The following is a 26,278-nucleotide window of genomic DNA, read 5'->3' on the forward strand; positions in this document are numbered from 1 at the left end:
GGAAGATCCCTTGAGCCTGGGAGGCAGAGGTTGCTATGACCCCAGATTGTGCTACTGCACTCTAGCCTGGGTGATAGAGCAAGACTCTATCGCTAAAAAAAAAAAAGAAAAGAAAGAAAGAAAAAGTAATGTTATAGAAGAGTGATTGGTTGTTTCTGCCTCTAAAGTAGGAACACTAGGATCAAGCCTTGAAGGTTGGTAAGTTCACTGGGTGTGCAAGGCAGGTAGGGGCATCTTTTAGGAGGTCAAATCATTTTTCTTTTTTAAGTCAAGTGTGGTCAAATTGAGGTACACTTAAAAAGATTATTTCCTTTTTGTTATTAAAAAGATTTTTATCTTCTCTGCTTTGTTTGTGGGGGTGAGATAAATGGGGATTTAGATTATCCAGTCAGCATAAGCCAGTTCTCTATTAGATAAAGTTCTGTGGGTGCAAGTGACAGAAACGGACTCAGAATAGCTAAAACGAAAAGACCAAACAGGTTTCTCATGGAACCCAAGACCAAAAAGTACAGCCAAGCCTCACAAAGGACGGATCTAGAACCCAGAAACCTCTCAGGAACTCTTTTCATCCCTCTGATCTCAGCTCCTCTTTCCTGGTCATGCTTTAGTCAGTCTCTCTCTCTGTCTCTCTCTCTCTCTCTCTCTCTCACTCACTCACTCTGTCACTCTCTGTCTGTCTGTCTCTCCCACTCTCTCTCTCTCTCTCAAGACTGGCTTGCTCTGCCACTCTATCACACAAAGAGACATGATCCTCACTCAGCCCGACTAGTATAGAATGTCATGCTTTGGATTCTAAACTCCCTGGGTTAAAATATAACTGGGCTTGTTTGGATTCAGGTGTCCCAGTCCCTGCCCAGTCAACCATGATCAGAGGAACAGAGTCATGTTCCATGAGCATTCACCCCTATGCAGTTAGGAGGGGGATCAGGAGGCAGTTAGCTGGATAAGGAATGCCGTTAGTTGATAATCTGGTCACACATTATTACAATGACCAATCTCAGAACTTGGGAACCCCATCATGAGTCTCCCTTTTTTTTGATGGAACCCAGGTGAAAGATAGCAGGGTTATGGTGGCAGCTGACCAGCCACGGATGACCGAGAAGCTTCAAGAAGCCAACCTTCTATTGGAGGATATCCAGAAAGGGCTGAATAATTATTTGGAGAAGAAGAGACTATTCTTCCCCAGGTATCCAGCATTGTTCTTTTATTTGGAATTACATTCTTTCCCCATATGTAGGTAGAATTACATTTTTCATACTGAGAGTTGGCTTCAACCAATCTAGACCATACTCTTTCCTGGTTTTCGATTCTCTGAGACAGCTTTCAGGAATGGGGCATGGCTTCATGGTCATTACTTAGTGTGAATTTGAATGGACACCAGTGGGTGTCAAATGCACATGTCATGTCGAAACCAACACTGTTATTTTCCCCAGTTACAGGGATAGAGTAGTGATGACTATAAGCCTGAATTTTGGAGTTAAACAGACCTCCTTTGGCATCCCAGCTTTTCTACTTGATAATCTTGAAGCCTCCAGCAAATCTATCCAAGCCTCAGGTTCTCCACTATAAATTTGGGATGTAATAATGGCCCCTTCTTAATGTATTTGTTGTACAGATTAATGAGCTAATGCATGTAAAGACATTTAGCACCTAGACTATGTGTTTAGGAAACATCAGCCAATTTTTTATGCCATCAAGTTTTGTAGTTTCTGGTAGGTATGCTTATACATATTTGACTCTTTTTTTCCCCACAAGAACGAATCTTCTGCATGAAAGTCAAGGGAGTTTTAGGTTAGCTCCAGGTCAGGCATGGTGCCTCACACCTGTAATACCAACGTTTTAGGAGGCCAAGGTGGGAGGATTTATTGAGCTCAGAAATTCGAGATCAGTCTGGACAAGATGGAGAAATTCCACCTCTACCTAAAAACACAAAAGTAAACCAGCTTGGTGGTATGTGCCCACAGTCCCAGCTACTTGAGAGGCTGAGATAGGAGGATCATTTGAGTCTAGGAGGCAGATACAAGATTATGCCATTGCACTCCAGCTTGGGCAACAGAGTCAGACCCTGTCTCAAAAAAAAAAAAAAAAGAAAGAGGAAGAGGAGGAAGAAGGAGGAGGAGGATGAGGAGGAAGAAGAAGAAGAAAGAAGAAGAAAGAAAAGGAACAAAAGAAAGAAAAGAAAGAAAAAGAAAGAAGAAGGCTCTGTTAATCCATCCATGTCTGGTTCACCACTGATGGTCACTCCATGTCATTTGACCCTGATTAGGGTGTTTGATCCTAATTTACATTTAAGAAACATGAATTTTAGTGTCTCTTTATATGGAGACAAAGTTAGTTCCTTGCTCTTTACAAAAAAATAAATGATTTGTTAGAAAGTCAGAAGTATGGCCGGGCATGGTGGCTCACACCTGTAATCCCAGCACTGTGGGAGGCTTAGGCAGGTAAATCCTGAGGTCAGGAGTTCAAGACCAGCCTGGTCAACATGGTGAAACCTCAGCTTTACTAAAAATACAAAAAATAGCCGGGCGTGGTAGGGGGCACCCGTGATCACAGCTACTTGGGAGGCTGAGGCAGGAGAATTGCTTGAACCTGGCGCCTGGGAGGCAGAGGTTGCAGTTTCCTGAGATCACACCACTGCACTCCAGCCTGGGTGACAGAGCAAGATTCGGGCTCAAAAAAAAAAAAAAAAAAAAAAAGAGAAACTGAGAAGTATCTTTGGTATTTATTCAATTCAGCATTATCCAATAGAGCTTTCCTCAATGATAGGAATGTTCTTTGTCTGTACTATCCAGTACAGGAGCCCTTAGAGACCAGTGGCCACTGAGCACTTTACAGGTGGCTGATGTGACTGAGGAAGCCAATTTTTAACTTAGTTAATATGACTTTTTAATATAAATAGCCACATGTGGCTAATAGCTTTCATATTGGACAACACATTATAGTGGAAGGAACCCTGGTTTGGAAGCATAGGCTTGGGAAGAGATTAAACTCAGGAAACGCCTGAGGTTTGGGCTTCTAGACCCACTCTTGTTATTCCTATTAAAAATAAGAATAAGGCCGGGTGCGGTGGCTCAAGCCTGTAATCCCAGCACTTTGGGAGGCCAAGGCGGGTGGATCACGAGGTCGAGAGATCGAGACCATCCTGGTCAACATGGTGAAACCCTATCTCTACTAAAAATACAAAAAATTAGCTGGGCATGGTGGCGCATGCCTGTAATCCCAGCTACTCAGGAGGCTGAGGCAGGAGAATTGCCTGAACCCAGGAGGCGGAGGTTGCGGTGAGCCGAGATCGCGCCATTGCACTCCAGCCTGGGTAACGAGCGAAACTCCATCTCAAAAAATAAAAAAATAAATAAAATTTAAAAAAAGAATAATAGGCTGGGCACAGGGGCTCATGCCTATAATCTCAGCACTTTGGGAGGCCGAAGCGGGCAGATCACCTGAGGTCAGGAGTTGGAGACCAGTCTGGCCAAAATGAGGAAACCCCATCTCTACTAAAAATATAAAAATTAGCTGGATGTGGTGGTAGGTACCTGTAATCCCAGCTACTTGGGAGGCTGAGGCAGGAGAATTGCTTAAACCCAAGGGCAGAGGTTGCAGCGAACTGAGATGGTGCCACTGCTCTCCAGCCTGGGTGATAGATCAAGACTGTCTCAAAAAATATATGAGTAATAGCACTAATTTAGCACTTAGCTTACATCAGGACCCTGCTCTAAGTGCTTTATACTTATTAACTAATTTAATCCTCATAATACTCTTATGAGGTTGGGAACATTATTATTATCCCTGTTTTATGAATGAGAAAATAATAGTTTGCCCAAAGATACAAGACAGGTAAATGACCAACCTAGAATTGATACCCAGGAAGTCTGGATAAGATATTCAGCATTTAACCTCTCTGAGCTACATATTTTCCCTAAGTTGAACACACACACACACACACACACACACACACACACACACCCCTCAATATTTCTTTGTGCATTTTTATGAAATAAAAGTAAACACTCTCAGTAAACACTTTGAGAATGTTTTTTATGGCCACATAATTTAATTTATCTTGAAAATACAGATATCTAAAAAAAGATTTTAATTTTAATACAAGTGTGTTATTATTACTCTTATGGCCATTGAGCTTTATTTATTATAACACATGATGGAGATGGAGGGAGTGTATATCCATAGAGAGTGTATATCCCATTTGAATTTCACTTGGAAGTGGGAGAAATTGACCTCTCATTGGATGTTGGTTAGTTGGTCAGCAACAAATAATTATTACTCTTTCTACTTGCTCAACATTGTAGACACAGTATATTAGTTTGCTTTGGCGAATAAGAAATGACTGCAAAACTTAGAAGTGTGAAACAGCAACCATGTATTTAGCTCATAATTCTGTAGGTGGGGAGATTGGGCTGGGCTTAGCTGGGTGGTTCTTCTGGTCTCATTGGGGCTCACTTGTGACTGCAGTGGGCAGTCAGCATCCTTAATTGCTTGTCTGGTCATTAGCTTCCTATTGGCTGGGGAAACAGGTAGTTGGGCCACATGTGTTTTGTTCTGTAGAAGACTAGCCTGGATTTATTCATATGGCAGTGGTCACAGGACTCCTAAGAGCAGCAAGTGTGAAAGCATCATGGCCTCTTGATACCTAGGCTTAGAACTTGCACAGACTCATGTTCATTTATATTCTAATGGTCAAAGCAAGACACAGAGCCAGCTCAAATTTGAGAAATGTGAAAACAGACTCCACCCCTTGATGAGGGAACCTGTAAATATTTTGGCCATTTTTGTAACCCACTATATTTGGTAAAGGTCATAATCACACAATCCCTCCATCATAGAACTTTCAGCCTGATGGTCACAGTACAGGTTTGAACATTGAACATTTCTGAAAGTTTGTTGTTGCTGGTTTTAGGCCTAATAAAGAGATGAAATTGTCTTATCCCTAATTTAAAAGATAGCAGACGGCTGAGGGCAGTGGCTCATGCTTAAAATCCCAGCACTTTGGGAGGCAAAGTGGATGGTTCACTTGAGCCCAGGAGTTTGAGACTAGCCTGGGCAACATGGTGAGACCCATTTCTACAAAGTAAGCAAAATTAGCTGGGTGTGGTGGTACATGCCTGTAGTCCCAGCTACTCAGGAGGCTGAGGTGGGAGAATCACTTGAGCCCTGAATGCCAAGGCTGTAGTGAGCCATGAATGCACCACTGAACTCCAGCCCAGGTGACAGAGCAAGACCCTGTCTTAACAAAAATAAAATAAAATAAAATAAAATGAAAGATGGTAGAGGCCTCTGCATGTAAATAGGCTCATTCTTAACATTTGCTTTCTTGTATCATGCCTATACAATTTTCTTGCAAGCATGGAGAGAAGGAAAGACAAGGAAGTCTCTCTCTCCTGCCCCTACCCAGTGGTTCTCAACACTGACTGCACATTAGAATGACCTGAAATTTGTAAAAATATCAGACCCACCTCCAGACCAATTCTATTAGAATCTGGGCAGTGGGACTGTGGCACTGGGATTTTGTTATAAGCTCCCCAGGTGATTCTGAAGTGCAGCCAGAGTTGAAAATCGCTGTTCTATCTGGGCTCCTTTCAACTGATAGCAACCACACCCTCAGCCCTATTAAAGCCACATATGCCAGCTTTCATTCTTTCTCTTGCTCTCAGAGTCAAAATCATTGCTTCTCAGCCTTTTGGCTGACATCATGTGTAGTATCTCAGAGTCAAAACCATCCCCAACACACCTGTAATCCCAGCACTTTGGGAGGCTGAAGCGGGTGGATCACCTGAGGTCAGGAGTTCAAGACCAGCCTAGCCAACATGGTGAAACCCCATCTCTACCAAAAATACAAAAAAAATTAGCTGGGCATGGTGGTGCATGCCTGTAATCCCAGCTACTCAGGAGGCTGAGGCAGGAGAATTGCTTGAACCTGGAAAATGAAGGTTACAGTGAGCCAAGATCGTGCTGTTGTACTCCAGCCTGGGCAACAATAGCAAAACTCTGTCTCAAAAAAAAAAAAAAAAAAAAAAAAAATCTCCAAACTGGGTGTAATGGCTCATGCCTGTAATCCCAGCTACTCAGTAGTCTGAGAAGACAGGATTGCTTGAGCCCAGGAGTTCAAGTCTAGCCTGGGCAATATGACAAGACCTCATCTCTTTAAAAAAGCAAAACTGCTCTCTTCCCGACGACCAACATGCCGAAAGGAAAGAAAGCCAAGGGGAAGAAGGTGGCTCCGGCCCCTGCTGTCGTGAAGAAACAGGAGGCCAAGAAAGTGGTGAATCCACTATTTGAGAAAAGGCCGAAAAATTTTGGAATTGGACAAGACGTCCAGCCCAAAAGAGACCTCACCCGCTTTGTGAAATGGCCCCGCCATATCAGGTTGCAGCGGCAAAGAGCCATCCTCTATAAGCGGCTGAAAGTGCCCCCTGCAATTAACCAGTTCACCCAGGCCCTGGACCGCCAAACAGCTACTCAGCTGCTTAAGCTGGCCCACAAGTATAGACCAGAAACGAAGAAAGAAAAGAAGCAGAGGCTGTTGGCCCGGGCCGAGAAGAAAGCGGCTGGCAAAGGGGACGTCCCCACTAAGAGACCACCTGTCCTTCGAGCAGGAGTTAACACCATCACCACCTTGGTGGAGAACAAGAAAGCTCAGCTGGTGGTGATAGCCCACGACGTGGACCCTATTGAGCTCGTTGTCTTCTTGCCTGCCCTGTGTCGTAAAATGGGAGTCCCTTACTGCATTATCAAGGGGAAGGCAAGACTGGGACGTCTAGTCCACAGGAAGACCTGCACCACTGTCGCCTTCACACACGTGAACTCGGAAGACAAAGGTGCTCTGGCTAAGCTGGTGGAAGCTATCCACACCAACTACAATGATAGATATGATGAGATCTGCCGTCACTGGGGAGGCAATGTCCTGGGTCCCAAGTCTGTGGCTCGCATCGCCAAGCTTGAAAAGGCAAAGGCTAAAGAACTTGCCACAAAACTGGGTTAAATTGTACACTGTTTTCTAAAAAATAATACAAATTTTCCTAAAAAAAAAAAAAAAAAGCAAAACTACCTTCCAAGTCCCAGATGAAAAGTGGTAAAAGAGCGTGGGCCTTAGTGAAGACCCCAGGACATTGCTGTTATTCACCTAGGTGTGGACTACCTGTTAGAGAGTATCACCTTGCTGGAAAAAGTTCTTGGAAGAGGTTCCAGTTACCATTTTTCTTTGCTTTGAAATAGGTTCTTCTTCCTATCAAATGATGAACTGCTGGAAATCTTGTCAGAGACAAAGGACCCTCTCCGAGTGCAACCACACTTGAAGAAGTGTTTTGAAGGTATTGCCAAGCTTGAGTTTACAGACAATCTGGAAATTACGGGCATGATCAGCTCCGAAAAAGAAACTGTTCCATTCATACAGAAAATCTACCCAGCTAACGCCAAGGTAACTCCCTTTACACATTTTTGGTTCTTTTCTCCATAACAGAGTAAACCAGAGAGCGTATTGGTTAAGCACTGGGACCCTAGTTCAAGACTGCCTGGGGTATGGAACACTTGGGTTCCACAGTGTAACAACTGAATAATTTGGGGAAGTTACTCAATATTCTGAGTCTCAGTGTACCCATCTCTAAGATGGGGATTATACCGCAAGCCACGTGATGTATTAAATTTGTGGATTTTTAACCCAACTCAATGTGGAGTCAGTTGAAGGAATCAGATCCAAACAACTGATGCTGTTTAGATTTCCATATGCAGAGTTCAGTTGAAAGCGATTCAGTTAGACAGGTAGCTTTCTGGGGCACTCATTTTAAAGATCAATAAAACATCATGGAATCAATGAGAGATATAATGCTACTTAGGTTTTCATACATATGTCCTTATATAATGAGTAAAGTATACATTACTTCCATTTCTGCTGAGTGACAGCACCCTCAAGTGGTAATAGACAAGCAGGCTTAGCCTTGCTTTGTTGGCTGTTTTTGCTACCCACACTTGTAAACTGCAGCAACCAGGAGTCACATTACCAACGCAGACACCAGCTAGCTTAGAAGCACCTGAAGTCAACAGCTACAGTTACCTGAAATTCTAACACTGAATAATTTGCTGCATATTTGGATTTCCCTATGGAGCTTTAATCAAAATCCAAATGACCTGGTTGCATCCCATACCAATTAAATCAGGAAGTCTGGGGGTGGGAGTCAGTCATCAGTATTTTTTAAAGATCTCCAAGTGATTTCAAGGAACAGCAAAGTTTGAGACCCACTGAAATAATGCATGAATCAGAGCTGTTCATTAAAAAAGTGCAATTTATTTTATGAACTGACATAAATGTTTCATTTGCCTTCTGAAAAGTTGTCTGTTTCAGAAGATGGTATGAAAGTAATGCATGCTAAAAATGGGCCGGGCACAGTGGCTCATGCCTATAATCCCAGCACTTTGGGAGGTCAAGGCAAGTGGATCACCTGAGGTCAGGAGTTCGAGACTAGCCTGGCCAATATGGCGAAACTCTGTCTCTACTAAAAAGCCGGGTATGGTGGCACAGACCTGTAATCCTAGCTACTCAGGAGGCTGAGGCAAGAGAATCACTTGAACCCGGGAGGCAGAGGTTGGAATGAGCTGAGATCACACCATTGCACTCCAGCCTGGGTGACAAGAGTGAAACTCCATCAAAAAAAAATAAAAATAAAAGGCCTATTGCCCCTTTAGAAGGCATATACTTCTGAGAATACACGAAATAAGTGTAAAGCAGATAGAGAATATTGGCTGGGGCCAGGTGCCATGGCTCATACCTGTCATCTCAGCACTTTGGGAGGTTGAGGCAAGAGGATCTCTTGAGACCAGGAGTTCGAGACCAACCTGGGCAACATGAAGAGAACCAAGCTCTACAGAAAAAATCAAAACTTAGCCAGGCATGGTGACATGCGCCTGCAGTCCCAGCTACTCAGGAGGCTGAAGGAAGAGGGTTGCTTAGGCCCAATTCGAGGCTTCAGTGAGCCAGGATCGCACCTTCACACTCCAGTCTGGATGACATAGAAAGGCCCTGTCTCTCTCTTAAAAAAAAAAAAAAAAAAAAAAGGACAGGGAGAAAGAGAACATGGGCTTGAAAAGGTGCCAAGCCTTTGGCCTCCCTCCAGCTGTGTCCAGAGAGAAAGCTGTGTTCTGCCCACTGTCCCTCCCTCCCTCTGGATGCTGGTTGACTGTTGCGCTCTCTGTCTGTCTTGCCACATAGGGCATGGTGGAAAAGTGGCTCCAGCAGGTGGAGCAGATGATGCTGGCCAGTCTGCGAGAAGTCATTGGACTTGGGATTGAAGCATATGTCAAGGTAAACGAGAGTCGGGGTACACATGCCGGGACACTAGTGCACTAAAGAGAACACTGGGGAGAAGGTGAATGTAACAGTCGTTCAGTTGGATCCTCTGCCTTCTACCAAAACCTGTCGCTCTGCACCTCTTTCCTTACCTGTGAATCCTGGGGCAATGAACCTATTCCTGGTGAAATGTTTGCAGTTAGAAGCAGGTGATGTAAGAGAAGAAGGTTAGCTGGAACCCTTTGGTTGCTACAGATCAGTCCTTTTTTAATGGAATTAATGGCACGAGGTCTATTTAGAGCCCCTTCCAATTAAGCATTCATTTACCTTACAGATGCCCTGAATGGTATAACTCATTAAGTTCCCAAAGCTTTAAGGGAAACAGGTATGATGTAAGGCTTAAGACAATGAACCTATCAGAATAACTTGGTAGCCAGCCTCTAGCAACATTCATGACTGGCTCTAACTTTTTTTCTTTCTTTCTTTCTTTTTTTTTTTTTTTTTTTTTTTTGAGGTGGAGTCTCACTCTGTCTCCCAGGCTGCAGTGCAGTGGCATGATCTTGGCTCACTGCAACCTCCACCTTCTGGGTTCAAGCAGTTCTCCTGCCTTAGCTTCCCAAGCAGCTGTGATTATAGGCACCCACCACCACGCCCAGCTAATTTTTGTATTTTTAGTAGAGACAGGGTTTCACCATATTGGCCAGGATGTTCTCAAACTCCTGACCTCAAGTGATCCACCTGCCTTGGCCTCCAAAAGTGCTGAGATTACAGGTGTGAGCCACCGCACCCGGCCAATTGACTCTAACTTTCTTACTTTCTTACTCCCAGGACCCACAGAACAAAGCAATATTCAATTAACACCTTCACACTAATGTACTGGGGACCGACCTTACTGTCCCTTGAAGTAGTATTTGCATTGTCAAATGAAAGACCAATCCTTTTTTCTATGACATGTTCTGAATCAAAAATTAAAGAAAAGCAGTTACTGGTATGAAACTATTTCATGCAAATCAAATCTATCAAGTTTTATCCTCAGATCAAACTTTTTCTGTAAAGAGCCAGATAGTAAATATTTTCAGTGCTGCAGGCCACATTCCCAGTGCAACTATTTTTCAAAATAAATTTTATTGTGCATATTTAATGTATACAACATAATGTAATAAGAGATATATGTGTAGTAAATGGGTACTGTAGCTTTGCCCTTGTAATGTAAAAGCATCAGAATATATGTAAAAGATGGGCATGGCTGTATTTCTTTTTTTTAATTTGTTTTTTTAAATTTTATTTTATTTTAAGTTCTGGGATACATGTGCAGAACTTGCAGGTTTGTTATATAGGTATACTGTCATGGTGGTTTGCTGTACCCATCAACCCATCATCTAGGTTTTAAGCCCCACATGCATTAGGTATTTGTCCTAATGCTCTTCTTCCTCTTGCTCCCAACCCCCAAGAGGCCCCGGTGTGTGATGTTCCCCTCCCTGTGTCCATGTGTTCTCATTGTTCAACTCCCACTTGTGGGTGAGAACATGCAGTGTTTGGTTTTCTGTGCCTGTGTTAGTTTGCTGAGAATGATGGCTTCCAGCTTCATCCATGTCCCTGAAACTCATTCTTTTTAATGGCTGTGACTGTATATACAACTCTATTTATGAAAAAATTTCTATACATAGTTTGCCCACTCCTGATCTGTAGCTTAAGGGAAAAATTTGTGGGGTGGGGAAAAAATTGTGGGGTGGGGAAACAGCTAAGAAAATTGTGACTCAGCACTGCAATATTATGCAGCCATTAAAAAACAGTAGTTATGAGAACTCTCTGAACGTCACCTTGAGTATAACTATGGCAAAATTTGATGAATGGAAAAAATGCAAAGTTGATGAGATGATTGGTGATTTATTTTCTTTTTCATAAAACTCAGAAAGGAAGATGTAAGTCAGTAATCCCAGAGATGTTGAACCTTGTAGCATCTGAGGATGGGAGAAGATTTTGTTTTTGTTGTGGGTGGGGTAAGATGGTTGGGGCATGTTTTTGTAAACCCAGTTTAAATCACACATGAACTGATCCTACCACATGTCCGCTGCACTTTTCCAGGTCCCTCGAAATCACTGGGTCTTACAGTGGCCTGGTCAGGTGGTTATCTGTGTCTCTTCCATCTTTTGGACCCAGGAGGTGTCCCAAGCTCTGGTGGAAAATACCTTACCGGTAAGTGAGATTGCTGTGAAGCTTACAGAAGAGATCCAAGCATCCATTAGGATTTGAATGACGTATAATTAGAGTAGCCATGTTTTATTCTCTAAACAAAAGTTGTTTGGACTCAGCCTCTCAGACATCAGCTTTCCCATAAGGACAGTGGGATGGAGAATTTGGGATTGGAGCTATCCTGGAGTTCTATGGTACAAGATCCTCACAGTCCTTCCTAGATGACAGACATTCTGGACCGAAGGATTCTACGTCTTATACCCTTGATTCTAGGGGCCAACCTGGCACAATTTCCACCAAAGGAGAACTCCTGAATTCTTCCTAAGCCAAGGGACCATAATTTTCCTCTCCTTCTCCTTTACAGCCTCCTTCTCATTACCCCTACTCCCTCCCAAATGAATCCACCTCCCATCCTTCCTTCAGCTTTCTCCTGAGACCAAGTGTACTCAAGCATCTGCTTATCCTCAGATCCAAATATACGTGTTTCCAGCCAACTGATGCCAATGCTTGACTGTTAAGACCTGGATGGACTTGAGTTCAAATCCTGACACTGTCTTTTCTTAGCTGTGTGACCGTGAGCAACTTAACCCAAGTCTCAATCTCCTTTGTCTGTAACATACAAGGAATTGTCACACTACATCCTAATATTGTGGGAGGGTTAAATGAGATGTCAGTAAATGATTCAGTACTTAGATACAAGGCTATAAACCCTACAGGGAAGAAGCTTTGTCTGCTCTGCTGACTATTATATCTTCAGAGGTTAATATAGTGCCCAGCACATAGTAGATGTTCAATAAATATTTGGAGATTTGTTTGTTTTTAAACTTTTTCTATTTTTTAAACTAGAGATGGGGTCTCACTGCGTTGGTCAGGGTAGTCTTAAACTCTTGGCCTCAAGCAGTCCTCATTGCCTCAGTCTTCCAAAATGCTAGGAGCCACCATGCGTGACCAAATATTTGTTAAATGAATGAATGAAAACTTCATACTCAGCCAGGCTTTCTACCATGGTATAATTCCCCATGAATATCTCACCAGACCTCTTGTTACTCCCCTTAGAGAATTGGCTGTGGATTAGAATATATTTTAATTTCCTGTATTTTGCTGTATAAATTGAAATTAGAATATTAATACTTGGCCAATGTTTAAACTTATACAGATTCCATATTGACAAATCCTAATGGGCATATTGTGCTTTACACATGCAAACTGCTTTCACATACATCTTTCAAACTTTAGAAACTCGAAAATCCTCTGACTTTTGTGATGGTATCTCTGTGTCCCAGTTTTCCCACCCATAGATAGGGAGAATGTTTCCCATCATACACCCAGGCCCTGGAGTGCATGCATGCTCTGTGATGTGCCTCCATATCATAAAGGAAGCAGGTGTTGACACAGAATAACCATCCCTCATCCCTCCAACCATTTATTATTCATTTAACAAATACCAGTTTGGCATCTGCTCTGTGCTGGGACTGCTGCTAACAAAGGTAATTAGAAGTGAATGAGACAGACATAGTCCCTGTCCTCATGGATTTATAGTCTAGTGGGGGAGAGAAACAGGCTCTTTTATAGAACTATGATAGGAAAGAACAGACATCCAGTAATTGTGGGGAGGGAGGAAGGGAAGAAGGGAGAAAGAAAGGTAGGAAGGCAGGAAGGGAGGAAGAGAGGAAGGGAGGAAGGAATGGAGGAAGGGAGGGAAGGAGGAAGGAAGGGAGGGAGAGAGGAAGGAAGGGAGGGAGGGAGGGAGGGAGGGAGGAAGAGAGGGAGGGAGGGATGAAGGGAGGTTAGTTAGGATTGCGGAAGATTTCTCAGAAAAGTCGTGTCTAAGAGGTGACCTGAAATATAAGTAGGGATTAACTGAGCAGAAAATAGGAGAAAGAGTATTTCTGAGAGAAGACCTGGATTATGCAACAGCCTGAAGATGAAAACCATGGTGTATTCCAGCAGGAAGACACTTTGGTCTAGAATAGCTGTGGAATGGGTGTGGTTAGGAGAGATGAGGGGAGAAGCCCCAACACCGCATCCTCTACTTCATTTAATCCTCAACACAGCTTGAAGAGGTTGCTATAATTACCTAGATTTAGGGCAGGATATGGTGGCTCACACCTGTAATCCCAATGGTTTGGGAGGCCAAGACGGGAGCATTGCTTGAGGCCAGGAGTTCAAGACCAGCCTGGGCAACATAGCGAGACCCCCAGTTCTACAAATAGCCAGGAGTGATGGTGTGTGCCTATGGCCCCAGCTACTCAGGCAGCTCAGGTGGGAAGATTGCTTGAGCTCAGGAGGTCAAGGTTTCAGTGAGCCATGTTTGTGCCTGTGCACTCCAGACTGGGCGACAGAGCAAGACACCATCTCAAAAAAAAAAAAAAAAATCTGCATCTGACACACCAGGAGACTGAGACTCAGAAGCTTAAAATCATTTTCCCAGAGCCACAGAGCTAGAAAGTAGAAAGTAGGGAAGGTAGGATTTGAACCCAGGGGTGGTCTTACTTTTTTTCCTTTTTAAGTGTTCTTTTTATTTTTTGCCTCTTTGTTTGAAATAACATGAAACGTTCCAATAATACTGTAAATATAATACAAACAATTTCCATATATCTTTCATACAGATTCCTCATATATTAATATCTTATATAATCATATTGATATGATTTTATTGCCTAATCTATAGACCTTTCTAAATTGGCTAATTTAAATTTTGTCATCTTGGAAAGGAAATGACAGGCCAGCATGGTGGCTAATGCCTGTAATCCCAGCACTTCGGGAGGCCAAGGTGGGTAGATCACTTGAGGTCAGGAGTTTGAGACCAGCCTAGCCAACATGCTGAAACTCCAGCTCTACTAAAAATACAAAGATTAGCTGGGTGTGGTGTTGTACACCTGTAGTTCCAGCTATTCCACTTGTATTCCAGCTATATTGAGAGGCTGAGTCAGGCTCCATCTCAAAAAATAAAAATAAAAAATAAAAATTAGCCAATTGCCCTACTATCCTTTTTTTTTTCCTAGTCCAGGATGCAAGCTAGGGTTACATGCTGCATTTTGTTTTTGCAGCTCCTTTGTCTCTTTTTCAAATGTGAAAAAGTTTCCAATTTGGGAGGTTAATTCTGATTTACAGTATAATTTATATACCGTAAAATTTACCCTTTTTAGCACATGTGTTCTGAGTTTCGAGAAACACATGTATTTGTGGAGGCACCATCACAATCAAAATATAAGACAGTTCCACACCACCCCAAAAAATGCCCTCATGCCTTTTGTAGTCAGTTGCAGTCTCTACTCTAAGCCTCCAGTAACTACCAAGTATTTTCTGCTCACTTTTCCACAATATTATAAAAATAAAATCATGCAGTATGAAACCTTCTAAACCTGGCCTCTTTCAGCATAATTCATTAGGAATTTCATTCAGAGATTAAGGACTGGGGTAAGGAAGAGGTGGACTTGAGGAACTAGCACCCAGGAGTCTGGCTTGAGCCATCCGGTGGTTCATGATACCATTTCCTGACATGGGGATTACCAGGGGACAATCCAGTGTAACCGGTTGTCCCCTCCTCTGCCCCTGCCAGGATTTTCTGAAAAAAAGCAATGATCAGATTGCACAGATTGTCCAGCTGGTGCGAGGGAAGCTGAGCAGCGGAGCTCGACTCACTCTCGGGGCCCTCACAGTCATCGATGTCCACGGTAAGCCAGAAGGCTTCCCCTCTCATTACCGTTGGTCCAGGAGTTGCAGCCTAGTCTTGCTCATCTCAATTCTCCAGGATGGAATGAGTCAGGGTTTCCTTCCTCATTAGGGAGAGCTTTCTTCAGCCGAGAGTAAGATGGAGCAGGGCCAGGCGTGGTGGCTCACGCCTGTAATCCTGGCACTTAGGAAGACTGAGGCGGGTGGATCATGAGGTCAAGAGATTGAGACCATCCTGGCCAACATGGTGAAACCTTGTCTCTACTAAAAATACAAAAATTGGCCAGGCACGCACACCTGTAGTCCCAGCTACACAAGAGGCTGAAGCAGGAGACTTGCTTGAACCTGGGAGGTGGAAGTTGCAGTGAGCTGAGATTACACCATTGCACTCCAGCCTGGTAACAGACTCCATCTCAAAAAAAAAAAAAAAAACAGAATGGAGAGGAAAGAGAGAAGCCAATGCCAAAAAGCTCTGTGTATCTCTACCTGTGTTTCCTCTCCCATCCCCAATCTGATTTCCAGGAACCCTCCCAGCAGGGCTTGTACTGAGACAGTGATGGCCAAAGTCATTTCTGAGCTTCACCAACGTGGAATCATTTCCTTGGCTAACCATACCTAATATTTTGGAATCCTTGCTAGGTGCCAGGCTTTGTGCTAAGTGGTTGACATACATTATCTCGTTTTCATAGACATTTCACAGATTCAGAACCTGGCACTTAGAGAGGTAACTTGCTGAGAGGCATACAGCTATAATAGTAAGCAACAGAAGTGCCCATGTCTGTCTGCTTCCAAGCCTAAGGGACTGGGAATGGGCAATTTTGCAAGCAGTGGGTGGTGAGACAAGATGCCTTCCAGCTCCTCCTTTAAAACGAAGAGGAGGAGGAAGAGGAGGAGGAGGAGGAAAAACTGGGGTCTTTATATAAAACAAACCACCCCCACACCCTCACTCCATCACCAAGGAAACTGGGGCTGGACCAGGCTGGTTGCTTGGGAACAGAGTCTCTTGCTCACACACCCAGCTTCCTACTGGCATTTCATGGCATCTCATTCCCCTCAAGGTTAATGCTGACTTCGATCTGATTTCATCAGATAGGCCAGCATAACATCAGGGAGAGAAGGGAAAATGTGCTTTTCACACGGCCACATACTCAGCTATTAGGAATAATTGGTGCAGATGTGGTTATACCACCCAGGGTAACCCACTGTGGCTGGGTTCACAAACATAAGCATGTGTGTATGCACACATGCACACAATTGCACATACACACTCACACACAAATGTAAGTGTGCATATACACACTGCATAATGAAGGGATCCCCAACCCAATCCCTTGAAATTCACTTTCCTCTTGTATCCCTCATGCATACCCTACCCCTGCCCTACACCTGCTTCCTTGGGAGAACGTAGAGGGTGGTTCCCCTCTATATTCCCTCAAAAGCCAGGAGGGGAATTAAATTCCTTGGGAAGGAAGACAAAGTTGTGTATATAATCTTCTTCAAGGACTCTTCTCTGCAGGGTTTTGGATTTTACTGTAATGTAGAAGATTCTGTCACAGAGAGGCAGGAGCCTTATGGAAGCAACCCTTTGAAAAGTGACGTTTCTGAGATCTGAATTTTGAGTCTGCTGTACTAACTCTGAGATCTCCATAGCTCTCCACCCGAGTTACCAAAAATGTAATGAATGATTCTCATCGGCCTAGGTCCACTCTTCGACTTCAAGGCCCCTGTCACTTGGAGAAAATAAATCAGGGCTTACAGTCCCATGAAAGAAAGGAGAAAAGCTAGAAACTGTATCTCCCAGCTGGTTTCTCAGGCCCCCAGATGGAAAGGATGCATCTAACCATGGATTCTTGGGCTTCCTTCCCCTGCTATATAAGGCCACTATGATTGCATTCTCCTAAGATATCCTAGGGGCCTGGAACAGGACCAAAAGGGTTGTATTGGACATAGGATGGAATTTGGAGTCACTATGCATTGCAAAGCCCTCTGGATCAGCCTTCCAAGAATTTGGGGATGATAGCTAATACCTGTATTAGTAGCTAATAGTAGCTAATACCTGTGTAACGTTTTCAGTCGCCAAGCACAGCTCCCTTTCTCTCGTTCTCTCTCTATTGTGTCTACATGTAGATATGTATATATGCACATATGTTTATTTAATCCTCAGCATAACCCTATAATGTAGGTACTGTGTTATCCCTATTTTACAGATTATACAACTGAAGAACAGAGAGGTTGAGGAACTTACCCAAAGTCACATAGCTAATTCACGGTGGAACCAGAATTTGAACCCAGGCAGCCTGATTTCAGAGCACACACCTTTAATACCTCTGCTGTGCCATCTGAGAGAAGGTGGTGCAGCAGATTCTCTGCCTGGCCTTGAGAGAAAGCAAAGACCAGCTTCCAACAGATATTGCTGCCTGCAGATTGGGGGTGGGCAAGAAGGCTTGTGAAATCTGAAATTGTCTGGGCTGGGTTCGGTGGCTCACACCTGTAATCCCAGCACTTTGGGAGGCCAAGGCGGGTGGATCACATGAGGTCAGGAGTTAGAGACCAGCCTGGACAACATGGTGAAACCCCATCTCTACTAAAAACCAAAATTAGCCAGGCATAGTGATGTGTGCCTGTAATCCCAGCTGCTTTGGAGGCTGAGTCAGGAAAATCACTTGAACCTGGAAGGCAGAAGTTGCAGTGAGCCGAGATGATGCCATTGCACTCCAGCACAGGGGACAGAATGAGACTCGGTAAATAAATAGACTTGAAAAATAAATAAAATAAAATAATTTGGAGAATGAGGGACCTTGATAACACCCACTTCTAACCGAGGAGCTTACAAAGATGGAGAGTTCTGATGGCTCTGCGTGTGTGTTTCTGCATCTGTGTCCCAACAGCCCGTGACGTGGTGGCCAAGTTATCTGAGGACAGGGTCTCTGATCTGAATGATTTCCAATGGATCTCGCAGCTGCGCTACTACTGGGTGGACAAGGATGTGCAGGTGCAGATTATCACCACGGAAGCCTTGTATGGCTATGAGTACCTGGGAAACTCCTCCCGGCTGGTGATCACACCCCTCACCGACCGCTGCTACAGGTACATTCTGGGGTTCCTAGATCTGAGGGGTGAATGGAGAACTCCAGGGGAAGAAAACTCTGAGGAAGAAAGATAGTAATGTCTTGGGTCACCTTTACTTTTCACACTTCAGATTATTAGTTTCTCCATAGTCCCAAAGATGGGTGTAGAAACTAGGTCTTCAGGCTAGAAATGAGAACCCAGCAGGAGTTCTAGCGTAAATCAATCTATTTGAGCCAACAAGTGGAATACTGATGCACGTCTGTGAATATGACACACGACTTAACATAGAAGGCTCTCCAATGGCAGGAATGAAGATGGTGCCTGGAGATCCTATGACCATAAGATAGACAAGAAGTGATGTCAAGGACATAGCCAAGGAGTCTCTGTGCTCTCCAGCCAGTCTCATGAAAAGATCTGGCCATTCTGGGCTCAGCAAAGTATTTTGCCATATTCTGTGGAACTCAGCCTTTGAAATTGGGATTTTGTTAACTTGTCAGTTTTGTGATGTTTAAATGTTCTTTGCTTTTATATATTTCCTTACAGTGGATTTTTTTTTTAGATTATAAAAATAATACTTCAGAGTATTTTCTCTCTTCAAAATCTTCAACCACTTGTTTTTTTATGGTCTGTGATTTTTGCTCTTCATTTATTTATTCCACTCATTATTCAACATCCGTTTTTTGAAGTTTTCTGTGCATCATGCATGACCTCAAGAAACCCTAAATCTAACTGGGGAGGTGGGAGAGACATATTCAAATAATTACAAGATAGAGTGCTAAATGAAAACACAGAGACTTATACCAAGGGATGTGGAACCACGGTTATTACATCATTCATTTCTAACGTTTATCTTGTACCTATTATATGCCAGAAACTATTAATTTACTGGGGTTATGAAATAGAATTAAATATGATTCCTGAACTTAAGAGTTCATAATCTAGCTGGGCATGGTGGCTCATGCCTCAGCACTTTGGGAGACCAAGGTAGGTGGATTACTTGATCCCAGAAGTTTGAGACCAACCCACCTGGGTTGGGGGTAAAAACATGGCAATACCCCATCCCTACAAAAAATACGAAAATTAACCGGGTGTGGTGGTGTGTAAGTTCCAACTACTTGGGAGGCTGAGATGGGAGGATCACTTGGGCCAAGGAGGCCAAGACTGCAGTGAGCCATGACCATGCCTCTGTACTCCAGCCTGGGTGACACAGTGAGAACCTGTCTCAAGAGAAAAAAAAAATTCTTAATCTAATGGGAGAAATATCTTTATTTGCACCATTCCATTAGCACTGGTGATCTTTGGAAGGTGGAGTTTATGAGTATTATTCACTTTTATTTGATTCACTGATGTATGTGTGCACGCATTCATTTATTCATTCAATCATTCATTAAAACAAATATTTATGGGTGCCACTCGTGCTGGGCACTGTGCTGGGCTTTGAGGTTACAATGCCAAGTAAAATAGAAATATTTACAATGATGTTGTATTGCTCAAATGATCAGGGAAAAGGTTTTAGCTATTTGGTTGGTGCAAAAGTTATTGCAGCTTTTACCATTACTTTCAATGGCAAAAACTGCAATCACTTTTGCACCAACCTAAATATATGTATGAGTCAAAATAAATACAAAGCCGATTTCTTTTCTGTGTCTTAGAACTCAAACACTGAAGTCCTATTTTCTTCCCCATAGGACACTGATGGGAGCTTTGAAGCTGAACCTTGGGGGTGCTCCAGAGGGTCCAGCTGGGACTGGCAAGACAGAAACCACCAAAGATCTGGCCAAAGCCTTGGCTAAGCAGGTAGGGAAATGCCATCTATCCCCTCCCTCTCTTCCAGGCCCTCTCTGCACCCCATTCAGGGAAGTGAGCAAGAACTTTAAGATGGTTTAGCATTAATAGGCAGTGTGGGTCCCAGCTTCTTCAGCAGAGCAAGGAGAGAGAAGCCCACCCCTTTTGAATGGTGCAGGATAATTCAGATGGGATGGAATCCACCCTGAATGATACCTACACCCTCCCTCTTTCTAGTGTGTGGTCTTCAACTGCTCCGATGGTTTGGATTACAAAGCTATGGGGAAGTTCTTCAAGGGGCTGGCCCAGGCTGGAGCATGGGCTTGCTTTGATGAGTTCAACAGGATCGAGGTAACTTTGCTTCTAGGCTGCAAAACCAAGAAGTTACACCTGGAGGGGCCTTTTTCTGGGCTTTGAGCACCTTAATTACAGGGCCTTATGTCTTCTCTGTGGCAGATGTGAGTACCTCCAAAGCAGGCACTCAGTGAACTAAACAAAAGGAGTCCCAAGGAGACAGATGCATATTTTATACACATATCCCCATCTCCCAAGCATATTAATTCATTCACTTGCCCATTCCAAACTACTGAGCAGCTACTATACATCAGATATCCTGCATATGTTCATGCTACAAAGATGAGCAAGAAATGGTTGTATAGCCAGGCACAGAGGCTTACACCTGTAATCCCAACACTTTGGGAGGACAAGGTGGGAGGATCACTTGAGCCCAGGAGTCTGAGATCAGCCTGGGCAACACAGTGAGACCCTGTCTCTACAAAAATAAAATAATCTCGGCTATTCAGGAGGGTGAGACAGGAGGATCACTTGAGCCCAGGAGTTCAAGGCTGAAGTGAGCTATGATGATGCCACTGTCTTCCAGCCTGGGTGAGAGTGAGACTTCGTCTCTTTCGGCTGGGCACTGTGGCTCATATCTGTTATCCCAGCACTTTGGGAGTCCGGGGTGGGTGGATCACCTGAGGTTAGGAGTTCAAGACTAGCCTGGTCCACATGCTGAAACCCTGTCTCTACTAAAAATACAAAAAATTAGTCAGGGGCATGGTGGCAGGCACCTGTAATCGCAGCTACTTGGGAGGCTAAAGCAGGAGAATGGATTGAACGCAGGAGGCGGAGGTTGCAGTTAGTCGAGATCCTGCCATTGCACTCCAGCCTGGGAGTGAAACTCTATCTCAAAAAAAAAAAAAAAGGTCTTGCTGTCTAGACTGTTACAATCTAGGAAAGAGAAATAAAAATTTAATGAAACAAATAACAATAGGATAAAAGTCTATAGTAGAAGTACAAAAGGTGCATCACAAAAGAGTGTAGAATTCTATTTGGATGATGAATGAAGACCAGGAAATATAAACATTCCTGATCTTTGAACCAATATGAACCAAAAAACACGGAATATCTACTGTATATCAAGTACTATTCTAGGTGTTGAAACAAAGATAAGATACACACACACACACACACACACACACACCTATATTCTTTTTTCTTACTGAAATCCCAAATCATGCTCCTGATTTTGAATGTGCAGGTCCAGTTTTCAGGTGATTTGGGTTCTTTCTTTGCTATGTGGGAGGACTCCGGTAGAGTAGGGTGGTTGTCAGACAGCAGCAGGTGCTCATATCAGCCTGACATTCTCACCCCAGGTGGAAGTGCTGTCTGTGGTTGCTCAGCAGATCCTTAGCATCCAACAAGCCATCATTCGGAAGCTAAAGACATTCATCTTTGAAGGCACTGAGCTCTCTCTGAACCCAACCTGCGCTGTGTTCATCACCATGAACCCCGGGTATGCTGGCAGGGCTGAATTGCCCGATAACCTCAAGGTAAATGCCAGTGGATATACATGTGGGGTGTGCTCTTTAGAATAGAAACCTCTGGGCTGGGTGTGATGGCTCACACCTGTAATCCCAGCACTTTGGGAGGCTGAGGCAGGCAGATCACCTGAGATCAGGAGTTGGAGAGCATGGCCAACATGGTGAAACCCCGTCTCTACTAAAAATGCAAAAATTAGCTGGGTGTGGTTGCACATGTCTGTAATCCTACCCAGCTACTCAGGAGGCCGAGTCAGAAGAATCACTTGAACCCAGGAGGCAGAGGTTTCAGTGACCTGAGATTGCATCATTGCACTCCAGCCTGGGCGACAAGAGCAAAACTCTTGTTTCAAAAAAAGAAAAGAAAAAGAAACCTCTGGAGGTACCCACCAGGGGTGGGGGTGGGAGATCTCACAGAGAAGGCCAACGATAGGGCTGGCTGGCCTTTTTCAGCTGTGAGAAGTAGTAGTGAAGTGTCAGTGGTAGTAGATTGTACTTGGAGCCAGGTGTGGTGACTCACACCTATAAACTGCAGTTCTCATTTTTTACTGCCCAGTTGTTGTAAGCAACCCCTGCACCCATCCCAGCCAACATCCATATTAGATCTTCACAAGCAGCTTTCACGACACCATGGTATGGTAGAAAGCACCCGGGGGTGGTGTCAGGAAGCCTGGATTCTAGCCCTGTCTCTAGCTCTAACTAACCATGTGACTCAGGCAAGTTACTTCTCCTCTAAGATCTAAGATAATAATGCAATAGCCAGTGTATACTGAGCACTTACTATGTGCCACATACTCTTGTAAGCACTTCAGTTTCATTCTATCATCTATTCTCATGATAATTCTATGAAGAGGGTAAAGTTAGTCTGTTTTGAAATGAAAGAACTGAGGTCTACAAAGGTGTATAACTTGCCCATGCTAGTAGGTAGCAAAACAAGAATTCAAATCAAGATCTGTCTGGCTGGGTGTGGTGGCTCACGCCTGTAATCCCAGCACTTTGGGAGGCTGAGGCAGTTGGATCACCTGAAGTCAGGAGTTCAAGACCACTCTGGCCAACATGGTGAAACCCCATCTCTACTAAAAGTACAAAAATTAGCCAGGCCTGGTGTTGGGTGCCTGTAATCCCCAGGTACTTGGGAGGCTGAGGCATGAGAATCACTTTAACCTGGGTGGCGGAGGTTGCAGTGAGCTGAGATTGCGCCACTGCCCTCCAGCCTGGGTGACAGAGTAAGACTCTGTCTCAAAAAAAAAAAAAAAGAAAAAAGAATCTGACTTCGGGTTTCTTTTGATTCTTGATGCGTATTGGTTCTGTATTACTAAATGATTTCTGATGTCTATACTGAACACTGGGAAGCTCCAACCGTTGAGCGATGCTATGAGGCGTCCTCATTTGGCATAGGAGAATGAGGTCAGCACCTCGGGCCTCCATAGAACTATTGAAGGACCCAGTGTAACAACATGTACGTGCACAGGGCCCGTGGGCAGGTTGGCTGAGCCATGCATTGGCCCACTGAGGATGGCCCATCCTCATAAACTTGTCCCCCAGTCCTTCCTGCCTTGATTGTCACTGGGGTGGCCTGAGTGACCATGCTACTTCCCTTTGCTTCTGTGGATGTGCCTTACCCCAGTAGTCACTGCACGTGTTCTGGTTCTGATTTTTCTTTTCCAGGCCTTGTTCCGGACAGTGGCCATGATGGTGCCAGATTACGCCCTCATTGGAGAAATCTCCCTCTACTCCATGGGGTTTCTGGATTCCAGAAGGTGTGTTACATGGGTTTTCCAGTGCATTCTCAAGGACTTTAAATAGTGGATTTTTGCATGGCAGATTCAAGGTGGTTTGCCCATTGGAAGAGGAGAGAAACTTGAGAAACTTGCTTCTACTTACTGGGTGGTCTGAGAGTGCATAGCTGCGGCCTTGGTCTTACCCCATTTCTGACCAGGAAAGGCCCAGATTCCCAGGGCAGGACCCCGCTCTCTATATATACCTGAGTTCTAAGTTCATATCTTCCCCACCCCTCACTCGAACACATCCCTACCCACATGACTAAATGGCTTAAAGCAACAGGATAAGGCTGGGCACGGTGGCTCATGTCTGTAATAACAGCACTTTGAGAGGCCGAGGTGGGGGAATCACTTAAGACCAAGAGTTCAAGACCAGCCTGGCCAACACGGGGAAACCCTGTCCCCACCAAAATATTCAAAAATTAGCCGAGTGTGATGCCACGTACCTGCAATCCCAGCTACTCAGGAGACTGAAGCAGGAGAGTCGCTTGAATCAGGGAAGCAGAGGCTGCAGTAAGCCAAGATCTCTCTACTACACTCCAGCCTGTGTGACAGAATGAGACCTTGTCTCAAAAAAAAAAAAAGGCAACACTAGGCCAGGAGCAGTGGCTCACGCCTATAATCCTGGCACTTTGGGAGGCTGAGGCGGGTAGATCACCTGAGGTTGGGAGTTTGAGACCAGCCTGACCAACACGGAGAAACTCCGTCTCTAATAAAAGTGCAAAATTAGCTGGACGTGGTGGCACATGCCTGTAATCCCAGCTACTTGGGAGGCTGAGGCAGGAGAATTGCTTGAATCCGGAAGGCAGAGGTTGTGGTGAGCCAAGATCACACCATTGCACTACAGCCTGGGCAATAAGAGTGAAACTCTGTCTCAAAAAAAAAAAAAAAAAAAAAAAAGCAACACTATAAAACATATACAATTATTCCAGAATTGAAGAGGAAAAATTATTAATATAACATTTATTGCATCCAATTAACTAGGTTATTTCTCATTCAAATATTGCTCAGTTTTCCAAGACACATACTTATACACAGATCAGTGTCTTCATGTGTGTACATGTATATACACACATACATAATGACACATACACCAAGAGTTATGAATAATCATTGCAAAAAATGGCTAGTATTGATCTATTCCAAATCTTATATTTATCATGTCAGTTGACTTTTTGTGACAATGAATGTCTTTATGGCCTGGTGTCTTTATTTATATTCCAAGGGGCTGCAGAAATTCTCAATAGAATGTCACCCTTCCTAGGCCAAGAAGCTGCCTCAGTCATACGACGTTTAACTCATTGTTTTCTATAGTAACCCAGATTGTATTGATTTGGCCATTCAATTCATGTATTTATTCAATTAGCAAATCTTTATTAAACCACCAAGCTTTGTTTTGAAAGGAAATCAGTTTTGTAACGAGGATCTCCTTGAGAAAAAAGCACATCGTAAGTATATTCGCTGACCCCTGAATCTCAATGGCTTAGCATAACGAAGTTTGTTTTTCACTTGCTGAAAATCCGAAACAAGTCTACGGCCATACCACACTGAACGCAGCCGATCTCGCTGCAAAATCCAAAGTGAGTGTTTGTGATCAAGGGCACTTCTTCCCCAAGGGATGGTTGCTTATAGCTCATAGCTCTTGGTTACTTATAGTTACTATGGTTACCCAGGTTACGTATAGTTCATGGCTACAACCCATGAATGGCACAGAGGCTCTCAGGGAGGACGTTTTTGTGGATCTGCCCTGTAAGTGGCATATGTCAGTCACTGTCGCTCACATTGCACTGGCTGGAACTCAGTAACATATGGCTTCCCCTGACTGCATGGCAGGCTGGGAAATGTGGTCCACCTACGTGTCCAGGAAGAATAAGAAACTCAATTCAAAATTTAATATACTCAGCACACAAAACATGCACACTTACGTGCACATAAGTATAAAGTGCGCATGATCATTCATGTGTTGTGGGCTGAGTATATTACATTTTGTACTGGGCTTCTTAATTTTTTTTTTTTTTTTGAGACAGAGTTTCACTCTTGTCACCTAGGCTGGAGTGCAGTGGTGCAATCTTGGCCCACTGCAACCTCCACCTCCCTTGTTCAAGCGATTCTCCTGCCAGCCTTCCAAGTAGCTGGGATTATAGGCACCCACCATCACACCTGCTAGTTTTTGGTATTTTTAGTAGAGACAGGGGTTTTGCCATGTTGGGCAGGCTGGTCTTGAACTCCTGACCTCAGGTGATCCGCCCACCTCGGTCTCCCAAAGTGCTGGGATTATAGGTGTGAGCCACCGTGCCCAGCCAGCTTCTTAAATTTAAAAAGTAAAGTGGACATTGCAAAAATTAAACTGTGACAGAAATGAAAAAATGAGTTTCCCCTCAGTAACCCATAGTTCCAGTCTCCAGGGATTAATACCACCAATAGTTTGATGTATTCTTCCCTAGCTTGTGTGTGTGTATATGTGTGTGCTTACATTCGTATATATAGACACAGAGGTATAAAACATACCATTTCTTCTGGGTGCGGTGGCTCACACCTATAATCCCAGCACTTTGAGAGGCTGAGGCAGGTGGATCACTTGAGCTCAGGAGTTCAACACCAGCCTCACCATATAATTTCTTTTTTTTTCCATTTAATTTTAATTTTAATTTTTTAGAGACAGA

General features: G+C 43.8%; 1 protein-coding gene and 1 pseudogene across 4 annotated transcripts in view; both read left to right on the forward strand.

Annotated features, from left to right (window-relative positions):
- The window catches only part of DNAH3 (dynein axonemal heavy chain 3), a 213,900-nt gene that overhangs the window by 79,280 nt on the left and 108,342 nt on the right, over positions 1–26,278 (forward strand). For 3 of the 4 annotated variants that reach the window (XR_012512758.1, XM_074381954.1, XM_074381955.1), the window contains 10 exons: positions 1,050–1,186; positions 7,228–7,429; positions 9,215–9,307; positions 11,378–11,488; positions 15,048–15,162; positions 18,049–18,247; positions 19,918–20,026; positions 20,252–20,365; positions 21,670–21,846; positions 23,503–23,594. Coding sequence is in view for 3 of the 4 variants with exons in the window: in XM_074381954.1 (XP_074238055.1) it covers positions 1,050–1,186; positions 7,228–7,429; positions 9,215–9,307; positions 11,378–11,488; positions 15,048–15,162; positions 18,049–18,247; positions 19,918–20,026; positions 20,252–20,365; positions 21,670–21,846; positions 23,503–23,594 (1,349 nt within the window). In the remaining variant the exon portion in view is untranslated. Of the gene's footprint in view, positions 1–1,049; positions 1,187–7,227; positions 7,430–9,214; positions 9,308–11,377; positions 11,489–15,047; positions 15,163–18,048; positions 18,248–19,917; positions 20,027–20,251; positions 20,366–21,669; positions 21,847–23,502; positions 23,595–26,278 lie in introns of those variants that run through there. The other variant, XM_074381956.1, reaches the window with a different exon arrangement.
- On the forward strand, positions 6,194–7,061 carry LOC120367343 (large ribosomal subunit protein eL8 pseudogene; annotated as a pseudogene).

This window comes from Saimiri boliviensis, chromosome 12 (assembly GCF_048565385.1).
Source record: "Saimiri boliviensis isolate mSaiBol1 chromosome 12, mSaiBol1.pri, whole genome shotgun sequence".
Taxonomy (NCBI): Eukaryota; Metazoa; Chordata; class Mammalia; order Primates; family Cebidae; genus Saimiri; species Saimiri boliviensis.